General features: G+C 40.5%; 1 protein-coding gene across 2 annotated transcripts; it reads left to right on the forward strand.

The window, feature by feature from the left end:
* Positions 1 to 135: 135 nt before the first annotated feature.
* On the forward strand, positions 136 to 22,912 carry cherp (calcium homeostasis endoplasmic reticulum protein). 2 transcript variants are annotated; one of them, XM_085376047.1, is made up of 20 exons: positions 136 to 285; positions 845 to 1,018; positions 4,576 to 4,614; positions 7,021 to 7,190; positions 7,670 to 7,807; positions 7,955 to 8,106; positions 11,232 to 11,343; positions 11,537 to 11,626; positions 12,593 to 12,797; positions 13,782 to 13,945; positions 17,857 to 18,111; positions 18,288 to 18,483; positions 18,584 to 18,825; positions 19,133 to 19,266; positions 20,557 to 20,643; positions 21,010 to 21,162; positions 21,718 to 21,831; positions 21,923 to 22,017; positions 22,140 to 22,325; positions 22,424 to 22,912. In XM_085376047.1, exons 1-20 carry the CDS (start codon positions 261 to 263, stop codon positions 22,459 to 22,461), a joined length of 2,769 nt encoding a protein of 922 aa, XP_085232173.1. In that variant the 5' UTR covers positions 136 to 260; the 3' UTR covers positions 22,462 to 22,912. The 2 variants fall into 2 exon arrangements, with proteins under 2 accessions (XP_085232173.1, XP_085232174.1); XM_085376048.1 differs by lacking the exon at positions 4,576 to 4,614.
* Positions 22,913 to 24,331: the final 1,419 nt, after the last annotated feature.

Raw genomic sequence — 24,331 nt, forward strand, 5'->3', positions numbered from 1 at the left:
ACGTTTACTCGCAACTGCAACCATCAACCCACCCAAACGAGCAAGGCGCGAACACTCCTCCCAGTCGCAGGGGGCGCTGGAGACAATTCCATAGCCATCTTTTGTGGCGCTGTTTCTGTATCGCATTTCCTGTGCGTAGCAGCGGCAATGCAAGTGATTTTGGGGGAATTTGATATACCTTTTTCTGAAAAAGTAAAGAATTTGGCCGAGTTTTTACATACATATTCTGGCTAAGTGGTTCGCTGGAACAGAAGTTAAACATGGATATCCCCAGTCCTCCCGAAGGTGAGCCGTACACCACAGCTATTTTAAATTTCGATTCAACGTAAGCGAGCACCCGTGCTATCTGCTACATAGCTAACAAAACCATTGGATTTAGCATATTGATTAAGGTCACCGATCACAAGTGGATGAATGTTTAACCAGGCTCTGTGTGTAAGCATTGCACCAACTAACGTGAAAAATAGTGTAGAAATAATCCAGTAATGGAGAGTAAACGTTAGTTGTTCCAACTTTTCACGGCTGCTGGCTTTTAAGAAAAAGAACCCCCATAGAAAGAAGATCCCTTATAGATATTTTTGTGCTACAGCAGCACGATTAAGAGTAGAATTACAGCCAACTGATTTAATAATACTATGTAGAAATATGGAAATAATGATTATGCAACCTCTTTCCTAGATGTTTCTGTTTCAGAAGAAATTCATTATTTTCTAAATCTGTTTTATTTGTTTTTTTAAAAGCACTTTAGACACTATTATTTCTGTCTGTTTCAGTGTCTCTGTTTTGAGGTTTTTACAACAACATTTTTCACTGTATTTATGTCTTTTTTTTTTTTTTTGTACAGATCAGGAGCTTCGAAATGTGATTGATAAGCTGGCCCAGTTTGTTGCCCGAAATGGCCCAGAGTTTGAGAAGATGACGATGGAAAAACAGAAGGACAACCCTAAGTTTTCCTTCCTTTTTGGGGGCGAATACTTCAGTTACTACAAGTACAAACTTGCTATGGAGCAACAGCAACGTATGTAGTTAAACTGACACGTCAGGATAAAAACAGAATTTTCACATAGAGGTCAATTTAGTATTGCAATATTAAGTTTATTTGATGTTCAGCACTTTGGATTTCTTACTATGATTGAAATATTCAAACTAAAAAAAATGTAATAAAAAAACAGTTTTTACAGATAAAAGCGAAAAAAACAAAACAACCCAGTACATGCACCAGATATGTTGGCAGAATTATTTACTTTTCTGTTTTGGGGTGAAACTGTTAATTGAACAGTCCAACATTGTATTGGTAATGTGAATCTGTTTTAGGCATGGGTTTTCCTTTTGATTAAAGGCTTTAAGACTCCCTTTATATCATCACCTTGCAACAGTAGTCCTTGTTCTGCTTGCAGCCTTCGTGAGCTGCAGAGTCAGTTCTCTAGCTCACAGAAAATCTCCCCAAAAGCAGAACAAGGATATCAGTCACTAAATGCACTAAAGACAGTGGATTTGGAATCTCACTACAGGATAAAAGGTGTCCAAATGACACTTTGGTCTGGCTTAATAACAACCTGGCAAGGAACTGTGGAAGGAACTGTTGAAGCTAAATTTGAAAATACAAATCTTTAAATTTAGAATCTCTTCAATAATCAAAGACACATTGGTGGGGTCCAAAGAATAATTTTCATATCAGACATTTGGGTAGGAGGATTAGTAGATGAAGCACTGTTTTGTACTATCTTACAGTGCGCTGTCTACACATACAGCTTTTTCGGCAGTCTTCAAGGAGACATACAACAAGTTCCAAAATTCTGTCACTCTCCATGCTTTTAGGAGGTTGAGGTGGTATACTTGTGTGGCACCAATCCTGTGTCCACCCCACTTCACAATCTATGTCCCCCACTCGCCAAATGGCCATAAAGGGTCCTTGTCAGTTGGCGAGTAATTTTGAATTGCAAATGGGAAGTAATACGTGTATTTTACCTCCCAGTTTGAACTGAGTCTAGTGCCTCTGTTGTACAGGTGCTGCTGACATTCCTTTTATCACTCAGCCGTAAAAGGCTGATGGGGTTTCTTGTTACCCTGTTAAGGTCAGAGGTCAAATCTTCTGAGAATCTTGTGGATGCAATACCGCAAGAGGGAAGTCCCCTAGGATTTTCAAATTGATACCACAGGTGCATCTAGTAAAAATGAATGCCATACTTTGAGAACAAGATGACAGGATTTTGAAACTGATACCATAGGTCTGTTAGAAGGCTGAGGGTAGCACTGGCGACTGCCGGTATTTATGATTCAAGTTTGGTGTTTTTATTATTGTTGTGTAGGACAACAAAATAACAACATTTTGGCAACCCCTGTCCATGCAAAATATTCAAAAAATGTGCAAAATGCAAATATTTAAAAGTACACATGAAGAAGAAAATAATTAATAGAATAAAAGAATACAAAATACGTACAAGGTCATAAAAATTATGTGCAAAGTTAAGAACATTATGAAAATTTAGTAATGACTTCACAAGTTGTATGTGCAAGTTTCACAGTATAGCAGTGTAGTGCTATTACACAGAAGTTGTAATAGGAAGGCTAGCAAGCATGTGTAGACTGTGTGTATGTGTGTAGCAGCATTTGAGTATAGTTGATGTACATAGGGTCAAGTTCTGTTCTTGACTGTCTGAAATCCACCACAGTCTCCTTGGCTTTGCTGCTGTGTAGTATAAGTTGTTGATGGGGCACCAGGCGATTAGGCTCTACACTTTTTCTCTGCAGTCTTGTTGTTAATGGAGATCAGGCCAATGACTGTGTGTTGTCCGCAAACTTGATGATGGTGTTTGTCACGTTTGAAGGTTGAACAGGTCTTACAGAACAGGGCTCAGCTCACATCCCTTTGGTACATTGAGGGTGGAGGATGCGCATTTGCCCATCCTGACAGTCTGGGGATAGTTGGTTAAGAAATACAGGGTCCACCTAAAGATGGTCGGGCTGAGACGGTTTGGGAGTTTGGACACCAGTTTGCGGGGACACTGGTATTGAAAGCAGAACTGAAGTCCAGGAGGAGCATTCTACAGTACCTGCCTGTTTGTTGAAGTGCTCTAAGGTGGTATAGAGTGTAAGGCTGATGGCTTCTTCTGTTGACTCTGGTCCAGAGTGGCTGTGATCACTTAATGTGAGCCACAATCAGTCTTTCAAAGCATTTTGCTATCATCAGGGTATGTGTAGTTGAATGATAGTCATTTAGGCTGCTCTTAGTTCTTTGTTTTGGAATGGGCACAGTGGTTGTAGTTTTGAGGCATGTTGTGCACTCCCAGAAATCAAAGAGAGGTTAAAGATGTTAGTAAAAACCTCTGCAAGGTGGTCAGTGCAGGTCTGCAGAACACACTCCAGAACACCATCAGGTTCTGTATCCTTTCTGGGTTTAATTCTCTGCAATAACACTCCTAATGTCATTTCTTTCCAATGACAGTTCAGGCTGGGCTGGTAGGGGATGGAGGTAGATTTCGCTTGCATCATTGTACCTGCATTGTACCTGTGTTTGAGATTTGCTTTTGCTAGGCTATAAGATGCCGTGTCCTGGGCTTTGTAAGCAACATCCCTAATTTTAAGCAGCTCTCTGGCCTCTTTATTGACCCAGGGTTTCTGGTTTCAGAACACTTTGATTAGTTTCAATGTGATGACCAGGTCAGTGCAGAAGTTGATGTAGTATAGAACAAATAATCTGTACACTTCTACATCAGAGTCCATAAAAGTGCTCCAGTCTGTTTATTCAAAGCAATCTTGAAGTAGACAAGGTCTTAATCATTCTGTTGGTTGGTTTAGTTCTGCAAATGAGGGGTTTGTAGGTCAGTATCATTAGCAAGGAGAGATGGTCAGAGTATAGTTGATGTATAGTACATGACTCTGTCATGAGCACACCCTCCCAACATTGTCCTACCAGTTTATTAAACCTCAGCCAGTCCGTCCCCAAGAATCAAGGGGGGCACAAGGCAGACTGTGTTTAAGCTGGAAGCAGCGCCCAGAACTGCTGCAACCTGAAGAAAAAGAGCAGGAACAAAGGGGTTAGTTTGGTGTCGGCTTGTTGAAGTGAGGTGCTTCTTCCTCAGAGCAGGGACTGAACGGCTTCCAGCCGGCTACATACTTTTATTTATATTTTAAAATCTAGTAAGAAATATCACTGAAATATTACTTTTCAAAAGAAGTCAAAATAGTAATTGTACTAACTATGCACAAATTAAATCTTTAAAAAGCAGTAAAAATATATGAAACTTCCCACATGCAGCTTCAGCAAATGCTGCTTTAGAGAACCTTCTCATATTCTTGCATGAGGAGCAATCCAGTCACGTCCTTATTGTGAGGACAGCAGTTCTTTGAGCAAAACACAAATATTTTCTTGGCATAGATGCTTTACAAAGAAGTGAACTTAATATGAGAGTAAATTACATTATTTACTGTCCTACAGTTGGCTTTGATTACTGAAACATAGTCACCTAATTAGCAGCCTGATACTAGAAGCAGAGTGTTTAGTTTTGCATGGTGTTCTTCTGTCAGTTGTGTGATACCACTGAAATGCATTAAAGTTTGCCTTTCTCCACTTAGATCCCTCTACCCACGATGGGGAGGAGTATAAATCTAAAGGTATTTATTTAAAATCAGAATTTTCAGATACATTTAAAAATTCTATTTGGAAAGTCACATGTTGTTATGCACTTTTTTGCCAGATGACACAACATTTGTGCTTTAAAATACTTTGCTTTGTTTTCATTTTGCATGTTCACATTTTTTGCTTTTTCAGTGAATTTCTCTTGGCCATACCTTCTTAATGATCTTGATTAAAATGCTTAATCCTCCATCTCGAAGCAGGTTTGATTACATGCACAGATACAAAGACACAGACACAAACAGAGCAGGGTGTTGTTTGTCCTGTTTGTCTGTAACATGCTTCTGCTCAGGGCAGCTGTAGAATAAGGGCTGCACAATTTAAAAAATGTCAGTATTGGTTGAACTAGTTTCTGCATTATTTTCCTCATTTTTGGAAAAGTCTTGGCCCAGATCAGCTTGTTTATTTCTTGGTACTCAAATTAGTACTACAGTCAGTACTATAGTATTACAGATATTATTGGCAAGTGGCATCAGAAGCTAAATGTTAAGCTAAGACAAAGTTGTTGTTGTTCTTCTTTTTTATGATTATTATCATCAGTTCAAATGCTGTAATAAAATAATTCCCAAATATGGGATGAATACAGTTTTATTTATCCAGTAATACAAATGTAATCCTCCTGTAATTACTGAAAAGTTTATGATTATGTTCTGAACATTTTATATTATTAAGTGATAACATTTACTTGGCTTTGTTTCACTTTTGTTCTATAAAATGAATTTTACTGCATTAATATCTTTGGTGATAAAGGGCCAGCAATAAGACTGTTAACATATTTAATGTGTTCTCTATTAGTTGAAATTCCAGCAGTGGAAAAATTGGCTTGGTACAATCCACAAAACATTTCTAACATTTATTCTGCATTACAAATTGAACGTAGTCCTTTGAAGTCCTCTGTCTGTACTTGTAACTTTGTAACTTTAAAGAATAGTTCAGTTTGGCTTTGGTAAACATTGCAAAGCGTATCCTAAAAGTATCATTTTAGGAAAGCTAATATTGCATATACCTTGCAGTATTGATACTACCTTTCCAAATATACATGCTGTCAAATAATTTGACACTAATGCATCCTCTGCCATCAAGGATTCAGGCTTTTGAACTGACTGCTGATGACAAGCCAGATGTTCCCTCTCCTCTTTAGTCTGGAAGAGCAGCATTCATAGTTTCAAAAACAATTTCAAACTTTGATTCATCTGACCTCTGAGCGGTTTTCTATTTTGCCTCGGCCCATTTTAAGTGAGCTTTGGTCCTGAGAAGACAGCAATGTTTCTAGATCATGTTCATATGTGTCTACTTTTCATGATAGAGCTTTAACCTGCGTTTGTTGAGGGGACTGTGAGCTGTGTTCTCACACAGTGATTTCTGGGAGTGTTCTTGAGCCCATGCACAGATTTCCGTCACAGAACCATGCCTGGTTTTATTGCAGTATTTGAAGGTCGTGGACATCCAATACTGATTTCCTACCTTGTCCCTTGTGCACAGTGATTTCTCTAGATTCTCTGGAAATCTTTTAACAATATTATGTATGAAATTGTTTCTCAGTTTTTAGATAGTTTTTTGAACATTGTTGAAACTCTGCCAATTTTTGGTTCTGTTGTAGATGCCATCAAATTTAAAATTAGCAAATATTTTTCTTAGGGTGATGTGGCTCAGCAGGTATAGCGGGTTGTCTACCAATCAGAAGCTTGGTTCACTCCTCGGCTTCCCCATTCTGCACGTTTACGTATTCTTGGACAAGCTATTGAAACCCTAGTTGTGTGTGAATGTTAGACAAGGTTAGGGAAAGAAAAAAAGCACCTCTGTGACTATGTTTGACATTAGGTGAATGGGACTTGTAGTAAAAAGCTCAGAGTAAAAAAATGCTAAATAAGTACTGTCCATTTACCTTATAAAACTGTAGATGTTCTCAGATTAAGCATCTGTGTTCTGTTGTGAATAAAGCAAGGATTTAAGAGATTTGCAAATATTGCATTCTGTCTTAAAATTCACAGTGTCCATACATTCTCGGAAGTCTTGGTACAACAGAAATGTATTTTGATTTAATCGAGCAGCCCAGCCTGAGTTTGTGGCGATGCCAACAGGTTACCTCAGCGCACCAGTTGTTTCTGCAGCAATCAGCAGTACCAGGAGGGGATGTGTTGATACTGATTGCATGTCTTAAATTGTGTTCACTCCTCTACTTGGAACATTTCATGTAGGCCATGTTTTATTTCTTCCTCAGAAAACCATATTGGCAGATTAGCAGTATTTCTTTTTCTCTTCATGATTTATTAATTATGTTCATGGCCATCATGTTGTCATCAGCAGCAGCTATACAAAAGAAACACTTCGTCTTAAGGACTGAACATTCAGTCCTGTTTTTGCTTGTTTGTTTGTTTGTGCAGAAATATACAACCCTGGTACAAAAGATGTGGTTGATATCCCTCCTCCACTGATGCCGATGATTGCTCCACCTCCAATACCTCCACCCTCTGCGCCCGCTATAGATGAGCTCATTCAACAGAGCCAGTGGAATCTGCAGCAGCAGGAGCAGCATCTGCACACGCTCAGACAGGTGAAGTGGAAAGAAGCATAGCCTTCCCTCCAGGAACATTTATTCCCGTGTACTGGTTGTTGATGAACGTTTTTGTTTTGAAGTCTGTCTTTGCTGAATGTTTCAGTTGTCCGGAGTTGATTGGAGAATTTTTTGTGAGGGCATGACAATTTCGGTTTTGCACATATAACTTCTTTACAGAAGAGTAACTCTCTGTACTAACAAAACTGGGACCCACTCTTGAATGCTTGGAGAGAAATGAAGTCGTTATCGCTCCATGCATTAAACAAAATAATAACGAAGAGCATGTGATACAAGAAATAAACACGCTGGAGAGATTATATCTCTCGGCTGGTCTGGGAACACCAAGGCGTTCCCTCGGAGAAGCTGGGGGAGGTGGCCGGGGAGAGGGAGGTCTGGGTGGATGTGGTACAAGTGGCTGAGGGGACATCACAAGACCAATGTTGACCAATAAATTTTCTAATGCTTTCTCAATGTAGGAACAGGTCACTGCAGCCATTACTTTAGCTATGGAGCAGCAGACCCAAAAGCTGCTGCTGGAAACACAGTTGGACATAACAGAATTTGACAACCTGCTTCAACCCATTATAGACACCTGCACCAAAGATGCCATCTCGGTAAGGACATAACGATAGGATTTTCTATGAATCAGGGCCACACAGGAAATCATTCCTCCCATTGGCTTTCTCTTTGTACAATTCCTTCATGTAAAGAGTTATTATAATTAGAGCTATTTACATTTCACTTTTGTTTTTCTTCCTCAGGCTGGTAAGAACTGGATGTTCAATAATGCCAAGACCCCACAGCACTGTGAACTGATGACATCACATCTACGCAACCGCATCACTGCTGATACAGCTCATTTTGAGCTGCGCCTACATCTTATCTACTTAACAAATGACGTTCTTCATCACTGGTACCCAAACCTAAATACACTCATGAACCCATGTAGTTTACTTGTGTACTTTATCCGTGAGAAAACTAATAATGGAGTAGCATTATAAGTAATCTGAAAGAGGGTAAAATCAATTTTCCTCACTGCCTTTCTCTTTCCTGTTTGTTTGTTTTTTTTTCTACGCCTTCTGTTGATACTGCCTAAGGGAAGCATGTATAATGTAAACACAATTGGTCCTGGCATCATTAGCACTGAACTCCATAATTAACCTTCGTATGTGAAGAGGACTCTTACATGAACAAATTGGAGTCTGTTAGATATATAGAATGCAAACCACTGCAGCACAGTACCTTTAATACCTACAGTATGCTCTAATAGCCAGACAATGTTATGGTCAACAGTATTGTACGCTGCACAGAGAGGAGTCCACTGTCAGAGGCCATAAGAAGATCATTTGTAACCTTCATTAAAGCTGTTTCTATGTGATTAGCTCTGAAACCTGCTTGACACGCTTCAAATAAGCCAAAGGTTTGCGTGGCTCTTCTGGTTCTCCATAGTTTAAAGTGTATGGGAACAGCTTGAAACAGGTAATATGTCAGAATAGTGGAGATATTTTTTTTTTTCATGTTCCAGTTAGGAAGGTTTTTTCATGTTTTTTTTGTTTTCCATCCTTTTTTAAAGAATAATTGAGGTACCAAACTGTGAGAGAATTCTAATAATTTGACTCTTAGTTATGTAGTTTAGTTGTTGGTCTCTGTAAGGTGCACCTTTGACTGTTTTATATTACACAGGAATATTGCAGATGGGGCTGATGAGTGAAGCTCACTCAGCCCATTAACTGAGCTTAGCATTCAGTGTTCTGATGGCAGGATAAAAGCTGTTTCTCAACCTGGCTGTCCTGGGCGTTTTGTTGAACGGGTGAGAAAATTCGGCAGAAGTTTTCTCATCTCTCCAGAGTAAGGTCCAGCCAATGATCTTTTGCGCTGTCTAATGACCCTCTGCATGTTTTTCTGCCACCAAGCCATAAGTATACCAGGCATTGTTGTAGGTCAGGACACTCTCTGTGGTGCTGCAATTAAAAAGCCACCAACAGTTTCTTATCCAGATGGTTCCTTTTAGCATCTTAAGGATGTGGTGTCCTTGTTGGTTTTAACGGTTTTAACGGCCATGTTGTTGTTAGTGGTTCATGACAGGTCCCCAGGAACTTAAAGGAGGACACTTGCTGATTACAGTCCCCGTTGATGTGGAGAGCAACATGTTCTGATTGCTGAAGTCAATCACTACCTCCTTAGTTTTGATGGTGTTGAGCAGAAGGTTGTGTTCTGCTCAACACCATTCTGCCAGTTTTTTTACCCCACTCCCTGTACGCAGTCTTGTCCCCTCTGCTGATGAGGCCAATAACTGTTGAATTGGAGGAGGGAGGTGTACAGGAGAGGGCTCAGCACACAGCTTTGCCCATGCTGTGGGTCAGCATGCAGGAGCCAGGCATTGCTCATTCATTGTAGTATTGTAATGGATTACAGTGGGGCAAAAAAGTATTTAGTCAGCCACCAATTGTGCAAGTTCCCCACTTAAAATGATGACAGAGGTCAGTAATTTGCACCAGAGGTACACTTCAACTGTGAGAGACAGAATGTGAAAAAAAAAAATCCATGAATTCACATGGTAGGATTTGTAAAGAATTTATTCGTAAATCAGGGTGGAAAATAAGTATTTGGTCACCTCAAACAAGGAAAATCTCTGGCTCTCACAGACCTGTAACGTCTTCTGTAAGAAGCTTTTCTGTCCCCCACTCGTTACCTGTATGAATGGCACCTGTTTGAACTCATCATCTGTATAAAAGACACCTGTCCACAGCCTCAAACAGTCAGACTCCAAACTCCGCCATGGCCAAGACCAAAGAGCTTTCGAAGGACACCAGGAAAAGTATTGTAGACCTGCACCAGACTGGGAAGAGTGAATCTACAATAGGCAAGCAGCTTGGTGTGAAAAAATCAACTGTGGGAGCAATCATCAGAAAATGGAAGACATACAAGACCACTTATAATCTCCCTCGATCTGGGGCTCCACGCAAGATCTCATCCCGTGGGGTCAAAATGATCATGAGAACGGTGAGCAAAGATCCCAGAACCACACGGGGGGACCTGGTGAATGACCTGCAGAGAGCTGGGACCAAAGTAACAAAGGTCACCATCAGTAACACACTACAACGGCAGGGAATCAAATCCCGCAGTGCCAGTGCATGTCCAGGCCCGTCTGAAGTTTGCCAGAGAGCACATGGATGATACAGCAGAGGATTGGGAGAATGTCATGTGGTCAGATGAAACCAAAGTAGAACTTTTTGGTATAAACTCAACTCGTCGTGTTTGGAGGAAGAAGAATACTGAGTTGCAAGAACACCATACCTACTGTGAAGCATGGGGGTGGAAACATCATGCTATGGGGCTGTTTTTCTGCCAAGGGGACAGGACGACTGATCCGTGTTAAGGACAGAATGAATGGGGCCATGTATCGTGAGATTTTGAGCCAAAACCTCCTTCCATCAGTGAGAACTTTGAAGATGAAACGAGGCTGGGTCTTCCAACATGACAATGATCCAAAACACACCGCCCGGGCAACAAAGGAGTGGCTCCGTAAGAAGCATTTGAAAGTCCTGGAGTGGCCTAGCCAGTCTCCAGACCTCAACCCCATAGAAAATCTGTGGCGGGAGTTGAAAGTCCGTGTTGCTCGGCGACAGCCCCAAAACATCACTGCTCTCGAGAAGATCTGCATGGAGGAATGGGCCAAAATACCAGCTACTGTGTGTGCAAACCTGGTAAAGACCTATAGTAAACGTTTGACCTCTGTTATTGCCAACAAAGGTTATGTTACAAAGTATTGAGTTGTATTTTTGTTATTGACCAAATACTTATTTTCCACCCTGATTTACGAATAAATTCCTTACAAATCCTACCATGTGGATTCATGGATTTTTTTTTTTCACATTCTGTCTCTCACAGTTGAAGTGTACCTCTGGTGCAAATTACTGACCTCTGTCATCATTTTAGGTGGGGGAACTTGCACAATCGGTGGCTGACTAAATACTTTTTTGCCCCACTGTATGTGCCTCAATGTTTTGTTTGTGATTCTTTTAATGTTTTACACAGCCAGCGGAAGCAGCAGAAGGACTTGTTGGCAGCGCTGCAGAAAGTTGTTGTTCCAATCTACTGCACAAGCTTTCTAGCTGTAGAGGAAGAAAAACAGCAGAAGATCACCAGGGTAAATACAGACACATATTTTCCAAGTCTAACACACTAACTGGTTTTTCTTTGCTATAGCAGCTTCAGCTATGAATATTCATTCATATCAGTTTATTAGTAGCTTAGATCTGGTGATTAAAAGGAAGTTTTTTCTCCTCCATTTATTGAACGGAAAAAGGTTTCTGTTTCTGACATTCCTTCTCCCTTCACAGTTGTTGCAGCTTTGGGAGAAAAATGGGTACTTTGATGAGGAGACCATTCAACAGCTCCAGAATCCAGCACTGGGCCTTGGCCAGTACCAGGTGACAGGAACATGTCTTAACAATCAGATTTTAGAGTTGGACCCAAATATTTCACTTTCAGGATTTTTGTTGTGTAAGTATTGGGCACTATGGTGTTGCAGTGGTTACCACTGTTGCTTCACAGTAAGAAGGTCTCTGCCACAGACTGTTGATCTGTCCAGCTTGTAGCCCTCCCCTTGTTGGGTTAGCCTCCAGGCCCCTGTGACAGGAGGCAATGTCAGGCGTTTTTATCCCACATGCTGTGAATGCATCCCCCCTCCAAACTGGAAAATTTTCTACCTGGGACACTGCGCTGAGCATGTGTGTTTTTATACTACCAGATGGCGGAAAATATGGTGATAGCAGAAGTTTCAGATGAGCAAGGGAATGAGACTATAATTGAAGAAAAGTCAGACGAGCTAGTTCCAAAGAGAAACAGCCCTGGATCAATAATCTGGCAGTGGTTTGGATTTCATAAGGATATCAAACAAAATGCCGTAATTTGCAAAAGATGCCGTAAAGTTATTGCTGCAAAAGGTAGCAATACCACGAACGTATTCCACCACCTGAAAAGTCATCCCCTGCAAAATGAAGAATGTTTTCAACTCAGCATGTCAACACCTCCCCACACAGCCAAAAAGAAAAAGTGCTGTCGGAGTTCTACATATCAGCAAGAGAAAATATATCCCAGTAGCTAATAAATGTGACCTTCTTCCCAACAACTACGGCTCTATGGACCAGCAGCAGTCGTTGGAATCTGTCAGAAAGTAGTCAGGTGTGCATCACCCCGGATAACAGGAGTAACATAATCAAAACAATATATATGTATCTATCTATATATCGATCTATTGATCGATCTAGATTTGTGTGTGTGTGTGTGTGTGTGTGTGTGTGTGTGTTTTTCCTCATATTACCCGGCCCCATTCATGGCTTTTTTTGTATTTTTCCCACCATAGACTTTATCTGGTATTTTGTTGTTTCTTTCAGGCGTCCCTGATAACAGAATATGCTGCAGTGGTGCAGCCAGTCCAGTTGGCCTTCCAGCAGCAGATCCAGGCATTGAAGACTCAGCATGATGAGTTTGTTGCTAGTCTGAAGCAGCAACATCAGTCACAACCGCAGTCTGCCCCTGTAGGACAGCTAGCTGCCCCAGCTGAACCGGAAAAGCCCCCCCCTATGACTACGCAAGCTGGTGAGTGGAAAAACACTCAACCAAAGCAGAGGCACAGCCTCATGCATGAGCTCATGTCAACTGCTTATACAGTTGGGGAAATAATTATTTGATCCTCTGCTGAATTTGCGAGTTTGGTCACTTGCAAAGAAATTAACAGTCTGTAATTTTTATGGTAGTTTAATTTTAATGGAAAGATACAACAATACAGAAAAAACACATAAATACATAAAAGTTATAAACTGATTTTCAGTATTTGATCCTGTTGTGGAAATTTTGTGCATTAGATAAAGGAGGTTATACTGCTGGAGTTGTCTTGTGAGCAGTTTATTCTTACAAGTACTTACAATTCAGTACAAGGCACTGATGGTGTTGTGGTGAGGAATTCACCAAACAAAGGATCCAACAGGGGAGAGATGCAGGGATCTGATTCATGCTCAAAATTTCTCTTTCTAAACATGGCGTGAACTAATCATTTGATTCGGGTGTGTTGACCCAGGGGGATATCTAAAACCTGCAGGCCCTTGAGACCTGGAGTTGCCTACCCCTGATATAGACTTTGCGACTCATTTTATGTCTCTAAAAGCAACATTTCCCTGCCTGGGCTGCCTTGCCCGCTGCTTGTTAGTCTGTTTCAATTGAGGCCTGTGGGGCACTATCAGCCAATGAAACAATAGACACATTTCTGTGTTTTTGTCGATGAATATTTCACACTTTAAGGCTGCCTGTTTATTTAAGGGAGATGACCAATACAATATAATCACAGATGATAGATTAAATAGATTTTAGGTAGATGCTTATGCATTCTTAAAGTCTTATATGTTGAATTGATGTCATCTGCCAGTCAGTGCTGGTCTCCATGCCCGTGTTACTGTACATGACGTTTTAGCACAAACACTTTAAAGGTGATAATTTAGGACTTCAGCAATAATACAGACAGCAATGTAGCTAAACCTGACCAAGTCCATGTATGTTTGTTTTATGATGTCTCTTTTTTGTGTTCAGGAGATGTAAAGCTTCCCATATCAGGTCCTCCTCCGGGAGAGTTTGATGGATCTTCATCCAGACCACCAGACCCCAGCAACCCTAGTGGTCCCTCAGATATACCCCCCACAAAGCCTGCCTGGTATGACCCTCAGCATATGAGCCCCTGGAACCCCAACCAGCCGGTAAAGACCTTTTTGTGTGTGTTTCTTGTGTGTGTGTGTCTGTGTGTGTGAGTGAGGGAAAATATTGAAAGATACAGAAGGAGAGTGCATATTTGCTGGATATTCTCAACTACAGTGGTGTGTACAGCCTTTCCTGATTTCCTATTTTTTTTTTATGTTTATCACACTTAAATGTTTCAGATCATCAAATACATTTGAATATTAGGCAAAGATAACACAAGTAAACACACAATGCAGTTCCTAAATAAAGGTGTTTAATATTAATGGGGAACCAATTAAAACTAGGGCTGAACGATATATCGCATTTGCGATAATATCGCGACATGATCAAGTGCAATTTTCTAACCGCAAAGGCTGCGATTATACTCTGGACATGTCCAAATTCATGGGCTGCATCCTCCTGAGGCCGCATTTGTAGACCGATTACGTCACAGCGACGCGCCGAAGGCTCTCCAAATTCGTAGACTCCTCCGAATGTAGCCGACAAATGCGTCCTCCTTTTCCCCGAATTTGAAGGATGGGTCGGGTGTGTCCTTCGTGGCCTACCATATCCCAGAATTCATAGCGCGGCCCAGCCAAACTCCAGTTTCCAGCAATGGCGGCCGCTACTAAGTTTTAAAATTACTCATACTAATCTTTCTGGGTCACAAAATAAACTTTTAACATATTTTCAGGCGAGAAAGTAGTTGTGTAAACATCAAATATCTGCTCGGTTTATCAAGATATCCCATATTTGCAAAAGTGCTTCGACGTTTTCAGAGGCGTCTGCTACCCACCAGCTCGACAGCTAGCCGGGAGCTCGAGGGTTACTGATGCGGCCGAGAACGGCACAACTCCCGGCACATCATTTTCAGATCACCGCGGAGTTTCGCTGCTCGGGTTAAACGTAATATATAAGTCACTTAGACAACCTAAAAATGTTATTGTTGGGCTTTTTTCAGTGTTTTGTTTGTTCGTGAGTAAATCGGTTTGGCTGAGATTAAAGTTATTAGATTAGATAAAATAAAACTTTATTAATCCCCCGGGTGGGTTCCTCCTTGGTTTTCACACAGCTGACTAAACGTCAAACAGAAAACTTATTAAACAGAAATATGAGACAGTCGAGAATTTACACCAGTGTCTGGTTATATTTTAGATAGCAAGAAGCAGACGGCCGAGTTTATTAAACTCCACCGAGACAGCGGTGACGCAAATCAGAACTAGACCGTCCAATTTCACGCCTTTAAACTTTAAAGGCGTGTTTGTGTGTGTGTTTATACAATTGCTATTATGTTTGCACTTTATGTGTAATGTTACTGACTGCAGAGATCAGTAAGATGTGTGTATTTTTTATTTATTAGTTTTATTTATTTAATATTATTTTTTAATTGAATGACTGTCTAGTAGTTCACAGATGTCGAAAAACTGAGTGTGGTAAAGCCACTGATTTTTTTTATGTATATTTCTGCAATCTGCACATTGTACTGACTTTCATTTTAATGTTTACACCAGGGTTCCTTGTCAGCACTTTATGCTCAGATGTTTGTAAGCTAAAAATAAACTATTGTGTATGTTCAAATATACTGTGGTGATTGAAGAAGTTAAATAAAAATGTCAGTCATCAATTCATGCATCACCTCATGTCATCATAACAGAGGTCTGTCTTCCAGGAAAGAACAGTTTAAAATTAATGTAATATAGTATTGGCCATACTATATGATGTATTGCTTGTCTTTGTTTAATAATACAGAAGACAAAGACCTTAAAAAATAATCGCATCGCAATCGCAATATTGGGGCAAAAAATCGCAATTAGATTATTTTCCATAATTGTTCAGCCCTAATTAAAACCTACATTACCCTGTAGCTGGAGAGGCAGTTAGGACAGAGGGCGATTTTACTCTAAGTGAACATTAAGAGCGTGCAAGAAACAGTGACAGCTTTGCAAGCCACTTTGTTATTTTGTGAAGCCATAGTAGGTCACAATGTGACAGAGTTGTAGTCTGTTGTTATAACATATTGTTATCGTATCAATGTAATTAGCCTTAAATTCTACAACAGTTCCCACACTTCCTTTGTGTTTGCCACCAGTCCACTGACAGATAGTATGTGCCGGCAGCTCAGAGAATCTAATGGAATTTGAAAGAGGTGTTTTCACGCTGAAAAAAACAGGGCGATATTTTAAACCTTTAAAAGAAAGCCAGCCCATCAGAATAAAACAAACACAACGTGCACCAACTGAAGGTGCGTCTGACAACAAAGGAAAAGTTTCTAAGTACAACAGCGAGTTGGAAAAGGAGTTTACGTGGCTGATTTACGATGCTAAGGCACAACTTTTATTTTGTCAGCACTGCTCAGAAACAGCAAAAAAGAGTAAATCAGACATTCTTTACATTGTGGGAAACAAGATATTTTAAAGAGTTGATGTTGAAAAACACCACATTGCATGCTTGTGCTGCAACTTTTGAGCTGTGCCAAAAACTAGCAACCTTTGTAGCACCAGTGCTATAAGCTAGGAATGTTAACATACATTCAGTTTTATATATCACAGCAACAGTCCCCTGAAGGCACTTTATCTTATAAAGTAAAGAGATTAATAATAACTAATGCAAAGTGGTTTATAAACACATAGCAAGTGAAAAAGAAATACTCAGTTTTGTACCAGCAGCCTATGCATATTGCTGTGTAACTAATAGCTCTTTTCCACTGGTACCTACTCAGGTTGGCCCGGCATGGTTTTTAGAATAGAATAGGCCTTTTATTGTCATTGTACATGTATGACAAAATTGTGGGTGCTCCACACCAACTGTGTCGGAATAAAATGGAAACAAAGCAAGAGAAGCATGTTAAAAAATTAGGCACACATTAGATAGCAAAACAGTTGCAAAATGCTGGGAAGTAGGACAAAGAGAAGACTTGATCTGTTTGTGTGTGAGTGGCCGGAGTGATGGGGGTTACTCAGACCATGGCTCAGGCTGGTGACGTGGGTGGGCAGGGGTGGGTTGCAGGGTGATAGTCCGAATGGTCCAGGGCAAGAAGCGGTTTGTGAGTCTGGAGGTGTGGGAGCAGAATAAACCTTTTGGGATTTACTTTCCTGATTTCTTTGCGCATACATCAAGACTGTTACCTGGTAACATGTTTTCAGTTATTTCACACGTTTTAGTTTACTACATAATTCCATATGTGTTCATTCAATAGTTTAGATCGCTTCAGTGAGAATCTACAATGTAAATAGTCATGAAAATAAAGAAAAACCATTAAATGAGAAGCTGTGTCCAAACTTTGACAGGTAGAGTAGTTCTCCATACTCTCCGCTCAGTTTTTAGCTATTCTGTACAGCCAACAGCCTGACCCTTCGCCATGTCCCTGTAAATCGCTGTGTCACAACTCAATATTCCATCTATTTAGCTTGCAGTTATTATTCTTTTATCCAGCTACAGTCTACTACCCACTACATCAATGATAACAGGTGCCTAATGCGGCTATTAACTGAGTGACAATAGTTAAAACAGCTAATTTGATCATATTTGCTGGCCAGGTTAACATTTATAATAAATGTTTAATACTTCAAGAAAATGGTCAAAGAAAAAGTCTCTTCTGACTTTTTGAACTGCAGCATTGAGCTAAGGTAAGAGTATGAAATAGAAGTCGGTCACACTGGCCTCACTTGAGCTGACCTATCCTGGGTCACTCTGGATGACAGCTACAGGAGAAAAACATCTTCTGACAGAATGGACGTGTCATTGTGGGCTTTTTAACTTTTTCTAATTCCTATCATTAATGCTGAAGGAATACTAGTGTAGCCACACTACATTGTCACCTTGGCCTTGCCCATCTAGTGACATGTCTCTTAATCATCACAGTTCCTCACTTTGCAATTTACTAGCAAGCTCAGGTCGTGGTCACATCCTTTCTGTCTCGGCTCTTCCCCAGCCTCCTTTTGATCCAAACCAGCCACCACCACCTTGCCCTCCTTGGAACAGCCATGAGGGGATGTGGAATGATCAGCGGGACCCAGGAAACTGGAGTGGAGGTCCTGGTAGAGAAGGAGGTCCTTGGAGTGGTCCAGGTGGGTCTGAGCACGCTCCTCCATCTTGGAACTCGTACGACCAGCAACCACCATGGGGAAATCAGCCGGACCAGCCTCCCTGGGGTCAGAGGGAGCCACCATTCCCTCCACGCATGCAGGCATGTGGGAGAACATTTCTGTGGTTTTACTTCCTCTGCTATTTACTTTGCATTTACAACTTACATTTACACTGCATCCTTTTCTGAATTTGACTTAAGTTTCTTTTGTTGCACCAAAGATGCTAGAGCTTCTTACTTACATGAATGATTGTGGTGTTTCACTTGCATTTTTACAGAGGCCGCCCCATTTCAGAGGACCTTTCCCTCCTCACCAGCAGCCACCTCCTTTCAACCAGCCCCCTCCGCCCCCACACGGCTTTGGACGTTTTCCCCCTCGCTTTATGCAGGAAGACTTTTCTCCCAGACATCACTATGACAGACCACCCTATACACCACATCGATTTGACTATGCTCAAGGAGAATATCCTGGAGGTTAGCGGAGAGACTCAGAGTCATAGATCAGAGGAGATGCATGTTTCTGCGCCTTTTAATTTTCAGGTGTATTTTAACAGTCTCCAAATATGTTTGACAGATATGCCGGGTCCTCCTCCCCACCACCATCCCAATCAGAGGCTTCCTCCACCAGGGATGGGAGCTGAACATCCTCCCTGGAGTGGAGGCCAGCACCCGGAATTTGGCCCACCGCCACATGGTTTTAATGGCCATTCACCTCACATGCGTCATCGCCAGCATCCAGTGCAAGATGATCCCAGTCTGGTGCCAAATGTGCCCTACTTTGACCTGCCAGCTGGTCTCATGGCTCCGCTTGTTAAAGTAAGTCCTCTGCTTCTCATTGTAGGACAGGGGAATGAAAATAAATACAAATGTAAAAAAACAGTAAAAGCTGCCATTATGGTTCAAGTAATGCACTTCTTATATACTGCTGTTTTACTATTTTCTCCCAGTCACACACATCCATACAAGTGTAGTTTTTTTCATACACCACACAAAAAGAGGTACCGTGGTGGTTTTTACAGTTTTTAGCATGGATTTTGTACTGAAGTGGCATCCAGAATAGACACATTTAGCCCCAATAAAGTTTGCATGCCTTATGGTCTTACTGTTACTGTCAACTGTACAGCTTGAGGACTGTGACTATAAACCTCTGGACCCTAAGGACATTCGGTTACCTCCACCCATGCCACCCAGTGATCGCCTGCTAGCTGCTGTGGAAGCTTTCTACAGCCCACCATCTCATGATCGGCCTAGGAATAGGTACGAACACACACTTTTTGTGCAAGACAGTTAAACTTAATTTAATAATAGAATTTAAAAATATAAATCGATGAATAGGTGATTCAGTTTAACTCTTATTTATTTATATAGCACCAAATCATAACAGGAGTCACATCAAGACACTATATAATGCTGGGTAAAGACCATAAAATAATAAAGAGAAAACTCCAACAATCAGATGACCCCGTCTGAATGTTGGCATTTTCTCTTGACAAGCACTTGGTGTCAGTGGAAAGGGAAAAGTTAAGGATAACTTGTGAAAATTGCAGAGTGCTGTATAAAAACATAAAAAGTAAAAGTGGTGAGTGAAGAAGAAATGCTCAGCAAAGAACTACCTGATAATAACCAATTACAATAGCAAGCCTAGAAGAAATAAATATCATCTGACCTCATAGGTAGATGAAACTGGTTACCTTCTGAATACCAATAAAAATGTATGCTGCTTATTAATAATGCTGCTTAAGGGAAGCATTTATAATATAATACTAAAACAGTTGGGTCACATGACTGCTTTTTAAGTAATGGCTTCTTACCTCTACCTTAAAGGCCTAAAAGCTAAATAATAGAAATAGATCATACTTAAAGATTGACGCGTTGTGTAATGGTAGAACTTCTATGAAAAGTCTTGTAGGGACTGTGACTAGTTTTGAAATATGTCTGTAAGATGGCTATTACAGTTGGTGTAAACGAGGTCTCTTTGTCAGCCAGGCTATGGTGCTAAAAAGAAATGCAGGGTTGTTCATGTTTTGTTCAGTCAGTAATCGTAAGTAAGATTTACTAACCTTATAGAAACTAAATTAGTGAGACATTTCCTCTCCAGCTTACAGGTTATCTGCTTTAACTTCCTAACCCTGAACTCTTTCATGGCATGCATTTTTAATTTCTCTCTGCTATTTGGGCTGATTGGGCAAATTTAGTATTATGGTTTAGACAACCCAAAATGTGATGTTCACATATGTGGAGGTTAAGGTGTTTGTTTGTGAATTATACCTGGTCGAGTGTTCCGCAACCAGGACAAAAACCGCATTGTTCCTCCTGTATGAGAGATCCGACTAGCAGACAAACTCTCCGTTCCAGCAACCTGGGATAGACTTTAAAGTCTGAGAAGTGTGATCCTCTATAGTTGGAGCACAGCCTTGGGTACCGCTTAGTCTTTTGTAGCTGTTTATCTGCAGAAATTGCTGTAGAAACTGGGTGAAGTACTACTACTTTGTTTAAAAATTGCAGCGAATAGTGATTACACGTATTTGTGGTTGGTTTCTCATTCAGTGAAGGCTGGGAGCAGAACGGCCTGTATGAATTCTTCAGGGCTAAGATGAGGGCCAGAAGGAAAAAGGATCAGGAGAAACGTAACAGGTGAGCTTTTCCTTCATAATAGAGTATCCTCTCTTTTTCCATCTCTCCTGTGCTACAAATATCAAAACACATCATATTTAAACTGATTTTTTTAAACTTGACTGTTGTTTGCTAATCATGTCACCAGGTGTCATTATTTACGTCACATCTTTATAATACAGAAAAAAGAAATAAAATAATGTTTATTGCTTCTTCTTTTAGTTTTACAGCACTTTGGTCAGTGATTGTTGTTTTCAAATGTGCTTAATAAAGTGAATTGTCTTTTTAAAAGGAGGATGTTATGCTTTTCAAAGTATTAAACAGTTAAACCCAGAACTTTGTATGTTCTGATAGTTTTATCATTTCTCCAATGATGACTGGTTCTAGTGGTCGTGGAGGCAGCCGCTCCAGGAGTCGCTCTCGCAGCCGAGGGAGGTCTTCGTCTCGCTCCAGCTCTCACTCCTCAAAGTCCTCCAGGTCACGCTCCCGTTCATCACGTTCCCGCTCCCACAGCCGCTCTCGCTCCTACTCACAATCCAGGTCTGTATCCACACATCAAAGCATGGCACCTTCAGTCGTGATTTGTTAGAACCTGCGAAGTCTCATTCACAAGCTATGAAATGCACTCTATTTCCACCAGTTCTTGATTTTCCATCGTGTTTGCTTACCCCAGCTCCCACGGTCATTTTGTTTAATAATCCGCTTGATCATTTACAATCAAACATTACCGCGGAATGAAAGTGGAATATTTTCACATAGTCACGGCCAAATTTAACACCAGGAACTTGATGAGTTGGACTAAAGACCTGTAAATACAGCAGATCCTGTGACAATGGCTTCTTGATATTATATTTCTATTAGGTTTACGCAGTGAAGCCATAATGACTCTGCATAATGCGTGTACATGGAAGTCTTTGTGTATCATTAATTCAATGCATCTCTGACTGAATAAATGTTTTTTCTTTTTTTGTAATTGAAGTCTCTTATTTAAAAACGATGCTGTTGGATATAATGAATGTGTTTTGGGCTTTGAGTGCTGAATATGACTGAAGTGTGATTCATGTTACCTAATTTGTGTTCAACCAAACTCTTTAGGTCCAGGAGTAGATCCAGGTCATCTCGTAGTCACTCTCGCTCCAGGTCTCGATCCCGCTCACATTCACCCACCAAGCGACGGCGTGGCCCAAAATCTCGGAGCTCCTCCCCTCCGTGAGTTTCTTCACTACTCTTTCATCATATGCTTTGCTAAAAAACCTTTATCCTGTAGTGTAATGATGAATTTCTCTCGTGCTTTCTGTAGTTCCACAGCAGTGCTGGGCACAACTTCTTCAAAATTACCTGCAGACACCAGGTTAGGGGAGGAGAACAAAGGTCATCAGCTACTGATGAAGATGGGTACGCTCTAATTATTATGATTTACATTTTATTTAATTTTTTAAATCCGGTAAGGATGTTTGAAGAATGATATTTTTGGATATTTTCTGAAGCGACCTAAAATGACTTCCTGTCTGCTGTAGGTTGGAGTGGCTCAGGGGGCTTGGGGGCTAAAGAACAGGGCATCCAGGACCCCATTAAAGGAGGCGATATCAGGGATAAATGGGACCAGTACAAAGGTGTGGGGGTCTCACTGGATGACCCTTACGAGAACTATCGCAGGAATAAAAGTTACAACTTTGTAGCTCGCATGAAGGCAAGAGAAGAAGGTACATAAAATCTTTTATTCAGGAATTACTCACGAAAATAAATTGGGTTGTCCCTTATCTAACTCCTCCTTTTCTGTTTGTTTTTCTTTCTGGGTCAGTCAATCGGGAACCCCAGGAAGCCCCTTCAACTGACTGATGCAGTCAAATTGTGTGAAACAACCCTCTCCTCCTCACCACCGCCACCACAGAGCTAACTTTTTTTTAATTTTAGTTGGTTTTCCACCCAGGATTTGTCACTAGTCCCAAAAGTCCAAACTAAAGGAGAACACTATTCATTTTTAAGTGTCTAAGAGTGCAAAGAGCTTTTGCTGCCTCTAAGTCAAGTTTGTCCAAGCAGAACATGTACAGTGTGTAGATGTGACAATTGACGCTAACAATAGCAACATCACAGGAGTCAGCTAAATCATTTTTGTTCAGCTTGGACCCTCGAATAACTATCTGTTTAATTTTATTATATTTCATGTAAGTGTTCATAATTCTACAGACTGAAAACAGAGCTCTCAGTCACACTCAACATTTAGGACATAATAGAAGTGAATAATGTGTATTAAAGCAGTGCTTTTCTTTCACTTGCGGTGGATTGTCTAAATAATAAAAGCAGTGCTTTTTTTCATAAATTATTCCTTTTTGTGGAGGAATTGGTCTTAAAGAAAACTGCTTACTGTGGAAGGTGTCAAAAGTCTCAGAAGAGTGGGTTCTGAAAATAAGATGTGGCCAGATCACTATTGGTAAAACAGAAATGTCATGTGTGAGAACTGAGCATTTAAGGCGAAAGTAGAATAAAGGTATGGTTGTTCTTCTTGTGAATCTTCTTCTTAAGCAGCTTATTATTGTGATATTTTCTTTTTCAGGTAACAACTTCTCTTTAGATATGTCTTTTAGTTGTAGTGTTAAAATGAAGCTCAACAATTCCACTGTATTTTTATCCACAAGCACACTGTAGAGACATGATCTAAATAAACAATTCTGACAGCTCACAATGGGCCTTTTCTTTCTGTTTCCACGATCAATCATCACACTGTCCTGCTGGCTTGGCCATCTCCAAATGGTCACCAGCATGCAGTGTCTAATCTTTTTTTCCTGGCAATTTTTAATTCAATCAAAAGTGTAACTAATAGGTAATGAAATCCTCAAATTATATGATCCTAAGATTCTGCATCACTAGTTGTAAAAGTCCGCCTGTTATTTTGACCAAGCACAGCATTCTTACTGAAACCCGTAATTGTGCCTTTTCCATCATATTGCCAAATGCAATATTTCTGGACCCTTTTAAGTTCATAGCTCTTTGATGAACATTATATTCAGTATATACTGTATTCTTTCATGGCTGCTACTCAGATGGTTTTGTATTTACACTCAAACTTGCCTAAGAAAAATATTTGATACACGATTGTCTCATATGATATAAAGTCCAAGTGTTGACATTTTAAACTCAGAAAGGCAAAGATCAGCTTTACAGAGACAGCATAATAAACAAGAAGAAGCCTCAGGGGGACCCAGGCCCCTGGAAGGACACCTATCACTTGTCTGCCACAACCAATTCGGGGTAAAAGGCAAGAAAAAAGTCAAACTAAAGCAAAGAACCAAACTTTTATAGTTACTGATGATTAAGTACGGTAGAGGTGTATAAACACAAAGAGAGGAGTCAAGAAACAGTCATTGTGTCATAGGAAGCCCCTGTGCAGCCTAAACCTATGGAAGCATAAATAAGGTGTGGTTTAGCATCACCTGTGATCCAGCGCTAACTAGAAATTTCTAAACCTAGATTCAAGTTGCAGAAAGTCTCTCTCTCTTGAATCCAAACGGGTTCCAAAGTAAAGCGGGCTGGATAGCTGAAGACTAGCTCTGTGCTCTCACCCATTCTTTTACAAATATTTGTAAAAGCAGTCTGCATGCAGAGGTGCTTGATTTATACATCTGCTGCCATTAAGTGGTCTGAACAACTGAATTCAACGATTTAGATAAAGTGCAATAAAGTGTATATAAGTGAAACAGAACATTAATTG

This window comes from Diplotaxodon limnothrissa, linkage group LG17, assembly GCF_057381915.1.
Source record: "Diplotaxodon limnothrissa isolate DT_005_m linkage group LG17, D_limnothrissa_male_GT1.1, whole genome shotgun sequence".
NCBI classification, from domain to species: domain Eukaryota; kingdom Metazoa; phylum Chordata; class Actinopteri; order Cichliformes; family Cichlidae; genus Diplotaxodon; species Diplotaxodon limnothrissa.

Excerpts from the sequence above, each read along its gene's own strand:
- cherp (XM_085376047.1), top strand. The coding sequence starts at position 261 with ATGGATATCCCCAGTCCTCCCGAAG. Across the intron at positions 7,191-7,669 it reads ATCTGCACACGCTCAGACAG|GAACAGGTCACTGCAGCCAT; the intron begins GTGAAGTGGAAA and ends TTCTCAATGTAG. Across the intron at positions 11,344-11,536 it reads AACAGCAGAAGATCACCAGG|TTGTTGCAGCTTTGGGAGAA; the intron begins GTAAATACAGAC and ends CTCCCTTCACAG.